General features: G+C 36.2%; 1 protein-coding gene across 1 annotated transcript in view; it reads right to left on the bottom strand.

Moving 5' to 3' along the window:
- The window catches only part of Nek7 (NIMA related kinase 7), a 110,557-nt gene that overhangs the window by 43,550 nt on the left and 53,357 nt on the right, over positions 1–13,650 (bottom strand). The window contains exon 2 of the mRNA XM_015483350.2: positions 10,820–10,904. Coding sequence (XP_015338836.2) covers positions 10,820–10,876 — 57 coding nt within the window. The 5' untranslated portion in view covers positions 10,877–10,904. The remainder of the gene's footprint in view (positions 1–10,819; positions 10,905–13,650) is intronic.

Raw genomic sequence — 13,650 nt, 5'->3', positions numbered from 1 at the left:
TATTTGTACAAACACAGAACTATTTGATCAATTTCAGTATTCATTATCTCCTCTTCCTTCTTAATCCCTATCCTCTACTTTCCCTTATTTTTTCTTAATTAGTGCATTATACATAATAGTTGGGTTCATTTTGACAAAATCATACATGCAGGTCATGTACACATCATACATATGTACACATATATATTCTCCCACCCCCCAGCTTCCACATACGAGATAGAACATATAACCCTTGGCGTCCTGAGTCTGGCTTATTCCACTCAACATAGTCTCCAGTTCCATCTATTTTCCGCCAAATAAAACAAATACACCACATTTTCATTATTCATTCATCTATTGCTAAATATCTTGGCTGCTTCTGTAACTTGGCTACTGTAAATCATGCTGCTATATAGCTTTGTTTTTAAATAACTATAAACACACAATTCCTCATTTCATGGAGCGTAAGTAAAACTAATCTTGGAAGCATTTTTTTTTTTTGTGGTAAGTTTAGGCTTTTAAGAATCTGGATCTATACATATACTAATAGGCCATATTATAAATGTATTCTGATATCTCAAAATATTCAAAATCAAAAATCAATTAATAAAGTAAACACTTGAGTAAATGAAGCTTTATATATACCTTAAATTTCTAAGTTCCTATTAATGACTATCTTTTGATCTGAATGAATTCTAATCATATAACATCGAATTCTAATCATATAACAGACCTAGCTAACAACAGTAATTGGGATTAACTTCTCCATGTCCGTCTGTTTGCTGTGCTTCCTTTACAACACTACTTTTCATTTTTTAAAAAAAAGTCCATTCTGTGTGCCACTGGCTCTACTCTCATAGGTACACACCCCTTAAACAAGTAATAATTTCCTAGGATGAAAATTAATTTCTTTAATTTCCTGTAAAATTTGAAGGCCAGGACACTTACTGAGCAATAAGATAATTCAGGAAAACATTATGGTAATTCTCTCTAGGGAAATTAGAAAAGTCACAGCATGGACCCAAGAGACTCCCCATAGAGAAAATTATGTCCTGATAATTCCTAGATGTATTGTTATCAGTTATTTAATACACAAGCCAGTATTAATTACAATATTTAACACCATTAATAAGGTTTTCATTATCAAACTCATCTCCTCTTGCTGATTTTCGCTTTGTTTACTTAAACAAATTAGTATATATTTTTGTTATTATTAAATTTCTCCATGATTTAAAAGTAACAAAACTTCGAAATGCCCTTCAATATTTAACATACATACTCAAACTGTTTTTTTTTATTTTTATCTTTAAATAGGAATTACTCACCTCCAAACCATTCAAGCCAAAATATCCTGACAGTATCTAACAAATCTATATTTTCTTCTACAGACCTTACTGAAAACCAAAAAAGACAAAACCCAGCATGCCTAATTATTTGCACTTCTTCCCTTTTGAAAATTTATCTCCCTATTTCAAAAGGGAACTATTTCTAGAAACACCTAAATGTAAGATAGCAACATCGTTTAAACTGCTATTAATCACTGTAACTAGCTTTTTATCAAATAAAGGAAGAAATTCACTGTAGCATAGGAAAATGAGTGACCAAATAAAAGCAAATACATAGTTAAACATTTCTAAGACCTTGGCATGTGTAGCATTTAATCATCATTAATTTTATTACCCAGCATTATTAATTACTACATTCCAATGTCACCAAACTGACACACTCTCCTAGGTTATCATAAGATAATGACAGACTCTCCCATCTCCCTCACTTCCCATGAAAACCACCAGCTACATGTAATAAAGTTAAATATGGGAGAAAAGACCTTTTACTGAGACAGATACTGATAAAGACAGTTTTGACAATTTACTCATTTATCCCACAAATATTAATAAAGGGTTTAACAATAAACACACATCCATTATTTATTCTGCACTTTTAAGTTCTATGCAGAGAATTAAACTACATTGATGTGTTAGAAAATAAGTAGATATTATTTTAGACTGGCTGACATTTACAAAGATTAAAAGACAAAAACCAGATTCCACTATTATGTCTAATGTACCAATAAAAAAAGAAACAGGAGACCTGATGAAATTAAAATTTTGTAGACGTAACAAATTTTGAGTACAAGTTTGTCCCATTCTATATCTGGAATATAACTGTACTTAACAAGTGGTGCTGGGTATAGTGGCACAGCCTATGTAATTCTAGATACTTTGGAGGCAGAGATGGATCTCAAGTTTGAGGCCAGCCTGGGCACCTTGGTGAGACCTGTCTCAAAATAAAAAGATCTGGGTACATGGCTTCATGGCAAAATGCTCCTGGGTCCAGTTACCAGTAGTGGGGGAAAAAAAGTCTTAATTTTTAAAATATTTTCAATTTTTTTAAATTAAATGATTCATTGTTTATATACCTGGACTTACCTGTAATACAAAAAGAAAAGGTGGAAAAAATGTCTTAAGGAAGGTATGAGCTTGATGTTTATGGAAAGCAAAAAACACACTGCAGCTGGAGGGTGGTGAGCAAGGAATACAGTAATAAGGAAAGAAGTTAAGATGTAATTTCTGACAGAACCACACGGAGGTTTCACAGCAGCAGCTAGGAGTTTGGTTTTGAAGCAAAGAAACTCTGTTGTGTGTTCTGAGACATCCCTTACAAAGGCAACTCACGGTACTGTGCGGAGAAAGAACTGGGAGAGAGGACCAGCAGAATAAGATGAAGCTGGGAAACTGAACACAAGATAACAGACCTGGCCTGTGGAGTTACAGCAAGATGCCAAGGACAGACAGAAGGAATCAAGGTATGATCTTGAGGTCAAGAGACCCGAGTCAAGACACTGAATATTAAGACTAAAGGACAGAGAGAAATCAAGAATGATTCAGATTTCTGGCTTGAGCATCTGGAAGGATGAATAGACAGTGATACCGTTTACTGAAATAAACAAGGCTCTGGAAGCAGCAGTTTAGGCGGATGGTAGGTAAAAATGTGAGAAAGCAAATAATGTGATATGGAAAAAGCAATAGGTGGAGAAATCTGTGGACCATGATAATTATTGGCAACGTTTTGTCATCATCATCACTATCATTAATAACATTTAACATGCTGACTACATGCCAAGCAAAATACAGAAATAAAGCTCCATATCAACTGTAAAAAAATAACAATGATTATTCTTTGTATTTGTTGATGAGAAAACTGAGACATTAGTTGTGCAGTAACTTACCCTCTGTCACATTACCAAGAAGTGGGAAGCCTATACTGGACCCCACGCAAACAAACTTCAGTGCTTATGCTCTAAACCACTGCGCTAGATAGAATCCTGTTTGCTTCCGGTTCCTCTGCATATTCTTCACCAAAATGCTGATGCTCCACCGGGTATCACCCTCAGCTTGCTTTCTCATTGTGCTCACTCACACTGGGAATATTTTATTTTCATTGCTACCCCATTCAATGGTTTTGAAGATTAGTGTAGCATTTAACTAGTTCCAGGTATTCACCTCACCCCCAAATGGATACCCTAACACAACTCCACTAGAGACTCCTTCTATTCCTTTGTCCTCCCCTAATACTTAATGTGACTGAATTATCAAAATTCCCAAATTTGGGAAGTATTTGGTTAATGCATAGTAAGAAAGCTATGTGAAACATGGCCCTAGTTGTATGACAAGATCATAGAATTCACATGCTAAAAATATAAAGGAAAATAAAATGTATAGGTATCCTAAATGTAAGAACACCACCACTGACTTCTAATAAACCAATGCATGAATTCAGTTTTGCTCTTCAGATCACATGAGAAGTTAGACTCTTATCCAGAAAGGTTCCACCACTGCAGATGTGCCTGAAACTCTGTATTTGAAGTTATAATGACAGCTAGCTTGTGAGTCACATGAAAATTATTGGTCTCCTTTAATAATATATCATTTTGGTCACAAAGAGAATACCAAGACTATTTACTTTATTCACCAAGTAAATATATAGCTCTAAAAGACTTTGGATTATTCTCAAATATCAAATTCACCCTCAAACACCAAAGATTTCATCATTGCGATTATTAAGACTATATTTCAAGCTTTTAACTCAGTTCCAAATAAAGTTGGAAAGCTGGTTTGATTAATGTCAGCTTCATCTTTGGCCACAATCACTCTGAAAGAACTGTTCCAAGTAGAACTCCAAGACAACCGATAAGAAAATCCTTACTGTCTTCTCATTCTTTTCAAAAATCACCTAAATTTCTCAAGGTTCTTCCTTTAATATGAGACCTCTCACTCTTACACATGTAAATGCCATCAATCCAAATTCCAAGATACTTTAAGTATTTTGAAATCATTTATCATGTGATAGCCTTTTTAGTAGGCTCATTGCCATACTTTTTCCTAAAATAATGCTAAAGAAACTGAAAGTCACATAATACAACACAATATAATTTACCAATATTTAGGTGAAGAGGCAGAAATTAACTTTCAATTAGAGCTTAATTATCTACTCAACAAGCACATGCAAATTACCATTATCTATCATTCACTCATATAATAAGCACACTAGTATAAGGAACCACCCATAATCATTTTTCCCCCACAGGAACCTTTTTGTTTTTTAATCTTTCAAATTATGCATTTCCTTTACTATGATATTTCCCCTAGAGTCTCTTTCATAAAGCCACTTTTGTAAGAAATATACATTCTAATGAACCATTAGTGGCTATATTTCTTTGAATACCACCTGAGACCATCACCTTACCACCCTAGATTTAGAGATAAAAGAAAGCATGCTGTAATCAAGATGTGGCTGAATCTGAGCCCCAAGTAGGAAAGAGCAAGATGACCACATGATGCAGATCTTCTGAGTTACATTCTTAAAATGCAGAATTCATCCTAGGATAAGAACCCAGAAGGAATCGGGTAAAGACTATAAGAAGATGTATATTTAAGCAAAGTAACTCACTGCATTATAGAGAATAGAGCAGAAATGGTAAATGGAAATGAGGAAATCAGTTACAACACTGCAGCAATAATCCAGCCATCAAGTGACAATAATCTGGGTCCAATCAATATAGAGAGAATTAGCAGATTCAATATCTATTAGAGGGTATAAATCAAGAGAATATGGAAATTACCTAAACATGAAGGATCAGATCCCTTGTCTCTAGGTTAGACAACTAGATGGATGGTTGTAATAATCACAAACCAAAGTGCAATCTTGGGCAGAATAGAATAAATTTTACTTTGAAGACAAATTTTGAGGAGATATATATATATATATATATATATAAAATATATAAAGAAATGAGGTAATAAGATTGGCAGGAAGCATTTGAGGAGCTTTATAAGACTTAAAGAATTTCTGGCTGGCAATCAGACAGCTGGGTCGAATCCAAACACCACCAGTTATTAGCTCTGTGACCATGGGCAAGTTAGTCCATACTTAAGGCTCAGTCTCCTCATTTGTAAGATGTGAAAAATAATGCCTTACAAGTTGCCTGTTAGAATTAGATGAGACAGTGAATTTGAAGTGTCAAGCACAGGGAAGGTGCTGTGCAAGTACTCAGTAGTCAGCAGGTACTGGTAGTAGCAGCAGTTTTACTACCTAGGATGAAGACATTAGGACTGAGCATAGTGATCAAGTTTTCAACTAATATGAGGGACAATCAGGTCAGAAGATAATAGTAATAAGTGTTCTTTAATTGGACAGCACAAGCCTCAAAGTTGCAGTTCCCCATCCTTGTAGTAGTGGCCTGGAAGAGGCACTGTGGATGGAGAAGCTTGCTGTTGCTAATTCCCAACCCAGGGGTATATAGGTATGGAAGAATAACTGACCTCCGCTTGAGAGGCTTACAGGGGAAATGGTGTTGTAGGGGGATAGAGGTGGGTTCTAGTTAAACCATGGTGGTGGGGAAGTTCAACATGAAAGGAAGGATGGGGTGGGTTGTTACACATGTAATGAAAGAGAAATCTTAAAATATTTACATATTTTAATATTTAAAAGGTGATCTTTGAAGACAAAAGGATGGCATGATTTGAAACCAAGGTATTTATTCAACATGTATTTACTGAACGGCTACTATGTATACCATTCTGGGATTCAGGGATAGATCTTATACTCTAAAAAAAGATAATGGGCAAAATAAAAAGTTATAAGCATTTTTTTCCCATTGTGTGGAAAAAGAAATAGCACAGGGAAGGCATTCTAGGTGGGAAGGATGATTCAATTTTCTCTTGGTGAAAAATCGAAGGATGATTCAATTTTCACCAAGTGAAAAAAGAAGGTGATGTTTAAATATACACTTGAAGAAGATGAGTGAGCAAGCTGATGGGATAATGCCAGAAGGCTTTAAACAAAACACAGTTTGACTGAAATTTTATAAGGGTCATTGACTACCGTGATGGAAACGATGGACAGGGAAGAAAGGGCACAAGGGTAGAAGCAAAGAGACCAATTAGGAAGCTACTGAAATACAGCAGATAAAAATTAAAGTAACCTTCAACTAGGTGATAGCAACAGAGGAGGTAATCAACAGCCTCGGGTATCCACTAAACTCAATGTGAGATGAGAGAAACAGGAGGAAGTCAGGGATAGCTCTAGAGTTTTGGCCTCAGGAACAGAACAGGAAGGATGGACTTGCCACTAACTCAGAGAAGACAAGGGGTAGCACAGTTTGGGGGGGAATATTTAGAGTTCAATTTTATACACATTAGGGTTAAGGTAGGCAAGTCTGATGTCAAGTAGGCAACTGGGTATTGAGCTTGAAAGAGACCAAGGTCCAGGTCAAGCTGACTTTGAGAGTCTCCAGAACAATCATGAGACTGGAAGAGATCAGCAAGTAAGGAACACAGATAGAAAGTCCAAGAACAAGTCCTGGGGCACACCACTGTTAAGAAGCTCTACAGAATGAGGAAAATCAGCAAAGGAGGGCCAAAATGTCAAGAAGAAAACAAGATCCCCAGAAGCCAGATAAAGAAATGGTTTCAAGAAGAGTACAATTCATCTGATAGTAAGATGAAGACTGAAAATGCCTTGTGCCTAGTAGAGGTGGTAATCTCAGTGGAGAACACAGATGGGATCTGGGGCCTCTAGGAGGGTTGGCCTTTGAGAGCCATGTGCTTAGATCATCTGATAGCAACTAAGGGAGACTACATGAGTAAAGATATTGGAAGGAGGATGTGGAAGTTCTTTTCTAATAGCTTCAGTGCTTTCAGCGAAATAGAAATATGGTTATCAGCTGACAGTGAAGTTGGCAAGGACACTTTGAGACTTTAAGAAGATTTGAGAGAGGAGCATGGGGAGTCATAGGACTAAGGACATGATTGCTGAGAAGCATCATACCTTAGTTAAGATTCATGGCCATCGATTTAAACTACAATTTTCTTTCCTCAAAACAGCTACTGCTCATTCTCTTGCACCTGCATCAATGAAGATTGAACTGCTATAAGAATTTACCTATATTTTTATAAAGACTTTCAAATACAGAAGCTCTATGAAATGACTTATGGCAAAGTACCTTTTTAAAATCGGTTTATTAAAAGAAGTTAAATAATCCTTATTGCCCAAAGAATAATCTGGAAGATAAACTTCAGAGGAAGGTAACAGAGATCATATGCAAAAATCTTATCTATTGGATAGAGTCCATGGGGTCTGTCTTCTTTCTGGCCCCAAATAAACCTTGATGACTTCCCTGAACATGCTTCAAGGTAGACTATCTCCTGTCTTTATGCTCACTTCACAGATATGCAAAATCATAAATCAAAGGTGTTTTGCACTGCCGTGAAACTTGAAGAATGGTGAGTCTACTTTACCTTAGTCAGAAAACTAAGATTCTAATCCTTTCTAAACTGTAAAAACAAAATACCTTCCCTCCCCCACCCACCTGCAGATCTGTGTTGTCTTCCCTCTTTCATGGGCAAAGTGTTTATTATCAAATTTACCAAAATAAAATAAAAATCCATAACCTAAGCCCCTAATTATTATTACAATCTTCCGAGAAATTCATAGAATTGCACTCTGGTAATAACTGTTTTATATTTAACTTCATCATAAAGTGAAAGCACCATATAGCCTGCTTCATGCAATAAGCACAAATCAAAATACTCAATGTTTTAACTTGTAATGTGTTTTAAATTTCCATTGTCTTACAGTAAAAAGTAAATGTTTTGTTATTTCTCCATCAGCATCTATTATACAAGTCTAAATTTTTTAAAAAGTAGAAATAACCGAAATGTATTGTTCCACAATAGCATAAAGGGAAAGAAAATATTGAGAACAAGAATCTTGTCAAAATATCCTTTTGGTACCCTCTTCATTAGAAGTATTCAAAGGAGGAAGAAAGCTAGGGAGGATGGCCAATAGGAAAACAATTTCCCCCAAGTTCAAGAGAATGAAAGTAATACAAAAAAAACAATTAAGGACACATGAATTTCACATTCTGTAACTTAAAGAGGAATTCATACCATACTGAAAATGAGACCACATATTATACATCATGGGGTTAGATTATTCATCTCGAAACAAGAAAAAGAAAGGATATGCTGAGAATATACATCACTCATCATTATAACAGGGAGTTGCTACTTGACACTTAGAAAGCCTACTTTCTTAGTTTTCTGTTTGTGTCCAGACTTACATTAGCATTACAAAAGTGAAAGAAGTCACTGGGCTAACCATATGTTGCCACATCACCCCCATTACTCAGGCCAATGGTGTGGAACAAAACAAAAGGAGGTTGTCAACCTGGAGCAGAGGCTGTCCTTTCCCAGTCTTGTAAAATAATGCCACTGAGAGCAGAAACATTTTTCAAAGACTTAATAAGCAATAACGCCCGTAAGCTCCTGTCAGGTAATCTATCTTTCTTTCACTGTCTCACACCATCAGTCTGAAGGCAGAGCGGGGTAGGGTGGGAGGGGGTGAAGGTGTTCTCCCTTCCCCCACTTACCACAAGGCAGCTAGAGCCTGGGATGACACTTGCCTGTTTCCAACAGGGAAAGAGGTCCCCCCACACAGGAGCAGCAGCAGGAGGTAGAAAAGAAAGGAACAGTGTGAAAAGAAATGCAGAACCATGTCTATAATTTTGAAATTTATACCGTGGGGCAGCCTAGTCTCATAAGAAAACAATTACTTTCATTTTTGCCTCCTACTGCCACTTCGACCTTTCCTGGTTGGCAAGTCAGTAGGAGGCAAAAATGAAAGTACCTTTTTTTTTTTTCTTTGATACAGGACTGTTCAAAACTGTGGGTTTCAAAATCAACATGAACTACCTAATTTTTAGAGGTGTTCTTTTATTGTCTTCATTAGAAACAATATAGTACAACAGTGTGCATATGTGTATAAGACTGGCACCAAGATAATGTCTATATCTACTGGATAAAGGTTATGATAAACTTGATAAAATTTTTGACCATTAACCAAAGCACAGGTAGTCAATTTAAGAAAAACAGTCTTCTTAAAATTAAAATATTGGACTTAACTTTAAGGTAAAAAGTCTCAATTCAAGTCAGGGAATTCAGGTTGGTATAACAAAGAAAAGGAACCTAAAAGTACAATTAAGTAAAGATGTAATTTAAAAATGTTAATTTTAAGGACTTCCTGGTTAGTTTCAATTATGTATTCTTATTGAGCCCTTGCTACATGTGAGAAATGTAGGTAGCATAGGGCAGACAGTCTTCCCTCACGAATTTTTTAACCTAATACAAGAGGTAAGGAAAATGCCCATTAGAAAAAAAAAATTACAAAAAGGTGTCAAAAGTACCAGGAAAGAGATGCAAAGAGTAACCAAGTATCCAAGGGAAGAAAGCACATTCAGATCAAGATAAAGCCGCATGGCAGAAGTGGCATTTTAGACGGTCCTTGAAAGATGCACAGGATTTCAAAAACTGGAGGAAAGTGCAAAATGAGAAACATCACAGAAGCAGAAAAGGTAGCTTTTTTGTAGGCAGTGTTTTCTGAAGTGTACTTCTGGGAGAAGTCAATAGATACATTAAAAGAAATGGACTCCATAGATCATACTGGAAACCACTACACCCTATATCACTCTCTTCAAAATTCCCAATGCATATGTGTACAGGAAGGTTTCAAACAGGTACTGCCATAAGCAACTGTTTACCCCCAACCTCCCAACCTATTTGACTACAGATCTCATTTGAAACAACATCTTATCAATTCCTCAAACACCTTCAGAAATACCATCTGAGCAAAACGAGGACAAGGCCAGGAGAGTATATCTGAGACCTACTACAGAATGCCTTTAACACCAAGCTGAAAAACAGTCTTTATGAAAGACAACAATAAAAATGATGTGCTAGCCCCGCACAGGGATGTTAATTTTAAACATATCGTTACATACTGAGCTTTATGACAGGCATTAATAACAAATGGTAAATTTCAATAGTGTATATACATTTGTTACTGAAATATTCTTTCCATTTTACAAAAAACAAGGAACTACTTAAAAAGAGAAATAAATTATTACTATTGACAGAGAAAAACAATAATAGAAGTTGTGGGCAAGGTAGATCAGCCACCAAAGCAGAAGCAGGTTAAAAAAGGATAGCAGGCACTCCAGACAGTCTCATTTTTTCCCCTTTCCCCTCCCCAGGCCTACTAGCCACACTTAAGGCCTGTACATCATTCAAATAAAGGTAAAAGATAAAGCTGCTCTTTGGTTTCCGTATGTACATGGGAAGCAAGTATGACAATACATTTTAAAGCAAATAATTCTTACAAAAATTTAGAAATTCAAAATTAGCATTTTGGGCTACTTCCTAAAGTAAATGTACCATCTTATTCTTCACACATATTTAATACAGATAGGTATGCATACGCCCACTTAAATTGAATAAATTACCTGTGGTTGAAACTGAGGAACAGGTGGCCCTTGCATTCCTTGTGATTGCTCATCCATTGTCTGAAGCAATAGGAATTTCAGAACTCTGGGGAAAAAAAAGTGTAAAGTTGAAACTTACATAATGTAAGCATTACCAATTCATGTCAATCATATGCCTGACACAAGCATTCAAATGACAGATTCGCGTGATACTTCAAAAATTAAGAGACCCTGTGCTCTCATTTCTGCCATTTGCTAATCCAAGCTGCTTAGCTCACGCAAATATTTAGTCTCAACCACATCTGCTTCTCTCAAGTAGTATTGTTTACAAAATATTCTCTTCTGCAGTCCACTAAGGTGATAGATCTGTAAGTAGATCTATGACACTTCCTTTTACCCTACACATTATTACAATATCATGCTAAGCTTCTTATAATCATGCTAATATCTGATATCCCTAATAAGGCAATTTATATTCTAAAAACATTAGGTTTAAACTTACAAGGCCAATCTTTATATGATTTTTATGTATACTTTATGTATACGTTTTATGTATACTTTTATAATTATAAACAAACATTCACCCATTAATTCATTAAACCTATGCTAAAGACCAATGATATGTCAAGTACCTCCCCAAAACAATCAGAAACCTGCCAGATGAGGTGGCACATGCCTGTAATCCCAACAACTCAGGAGCCTGCGGCAGGAGGATAGCGAGTTCAAAGTCAGCCTCAACAACCACAAGGCACTAAGGAACTTCAGCAAGACCTTGTCTCTAAATAAAATAGGACTGGGAATGTGGCTTGCATCCTCAAGTTCAATCCCTGGTACCGAAAAGAAAAAATTTTCACTTTCAATCTACTGATTATTCACATCTTTTTCCTCATTATTTCCTGTTTTATATTTTTAATACTGCTACATATTGTGAATTGTTCTCAATTTTCTAATTACTGTTAGTAACCAATTTCTGTATATTAACCTTTTGTTTTCTCACTGCCTTAGTTCAAGTAGCTTATTCAATTGATTCTTGCCTTACTGCAATGGCAAGAACCTTCAGTACAATGAATAGAAGACATCTTTTTGTCCTTCATCTTGGGGCAAAAGTATTCAATCTTCTACCATTAAGTATAATTTTGGCTTCCATTTTTCATTGATGCCCTGATTCAAAAGGTTGACAATTCCCTTCTATTCTCCAAAAGACTAGATTTTTGTCAAATGGTTGTTTCTGCTGAGAGGCATAAGGTTTTCTACCTTACTTTGTTAAAATTTTTAATTATGTTGATTCGTTTTTGAACGTTAAATCAGTATTGTGGGAAGCCATCCTGACACGTGACTGGGCGGCTCCCGTTAAGGGTCTGAGGCTTCTGGCTGTGTTGGAATTTTCCCGGCCCTTTCCTGATGAGAGAACCCGTCCGTGTGGGGGTGTGACTGACCACTGACCCCGGGGGCCCAATCACCGACTCTGACCTTGGAGTGCAGTCCCCCCTCAACCTTCATTGGATGGAATTATCCCCTGAATTTCTTGTTCCCCAATAAAAGGCTACTCCCTGGCGTGTTCACTCTCTCTCTCTCCTGCTAGCCCTGAGTAATCCTTGCTGCCCTGCTGGGCGGTTAGAGGTTGGAGCCAGAGAGGGGAGCCATCTCGGACCTGGCAATAGAAATAAGGTAACTGAGTCTGTGTGTTTTATTTCGATCTCTTCTAACTAACTTTATGCCAAGAACCTCATTAATGAAACCATTGCGCAGGCCGCATGGTGGACAGTATGTTTTTTGAAATTATTTCATTCTCAGGAAAATGTATAGAACTTGAAACCACTGTGTTCAGCAAAATAAGCAAGCTCTGAAGATTAAGGGTCATATGTTTTCTTCCGTTTGTGGGCACCAGAGAGGAAAAAAGAAAAGGTGGGGGTGATCATATGAAAAGCCAAGGGTAATCAACAGAATAGAGGAAAGGGACAAGGAAATGGGAGAAAGAAAGGGAAGGGTAAGTGATGTGGAAGGATACAGGGCAAATTATATTGTTATACATTGTAAATATACTAATACGCAACAGTAAAAACTATAGAGGAAAAAACATTCGTTTTGGGAATGAACTCTTTGGGTATGACAAAGGTTTCTTGGTCAAAGACTTCAGGGAAATAAATATTACCTGTTGTATGAATCTCTTAGAGACAGTAAATATACTGAAGAATTCAAGCAGACCTGTAATTTTTTTTGATATATTTTTAGTTGTTGATGTAAGTAAATAAAATAGAGGTCTACATGGTGCTGACAATCAAACCCAGTTTCTCACACACGTGAGGCAAGTGCTCTACTGCTGAGCCATAGCCCCAGCCCTGCAATTTTTAGTAACATTTAACTAATGAAATACATTGTGTAACATTAAGTATTCCACAACTTGATACCAGGAACACAAAATTCTGTGCTATATCTGTGTGGTTTTAGCATACCTACTAATATTTGACAATGGCTACACAGAAATTATTAAAAGCTAAAGAAAAAGAAATGTAGAACACAAAGAAACCTAAAGTGATATAACCTAACTATTCACGTAACAGAAATAATTTCAATAGCATCCTGGACAGAAGGTCAAAGAGCTTCTGCTTAGAAAATAAAAATCTGCATAAAATTCTCATGTTGAATGTAAACTAATGAATAAAAACAACAAAACTGTGTAATACTTAAAATGGTTCCATGTGCACTGTATTCTTAATGCTATTTAATCCTACATAAATGAAGTAAAAATACATTTTAATATGTAAAATACTTTAAATATCTATTACCTCCTAGGTTATAAATTTTAAGTTTCAGGGACCTATGTCTATAGGTGTATTTCCAATGACTGGCAT

Source organism: Marmota marmota, unplaced genomic scaffold, assembly GCF_001458135.2.
Source record: "Marmota marmota marmota unplaced genomic scaffold, marMar, whole genome shotgun sequence".
Taxonomy (NCBI): Eukaryota; Metazoa; Chordata; class Mammalia; order Rodentia; family Sciuridae; genus Marmota; species Marmota marmota.
The sequence above is the reverse complement of the archived record's forward strand: the minus strand, read 5'-3'. Positions and strand labels throughout refer to the sequence as shown.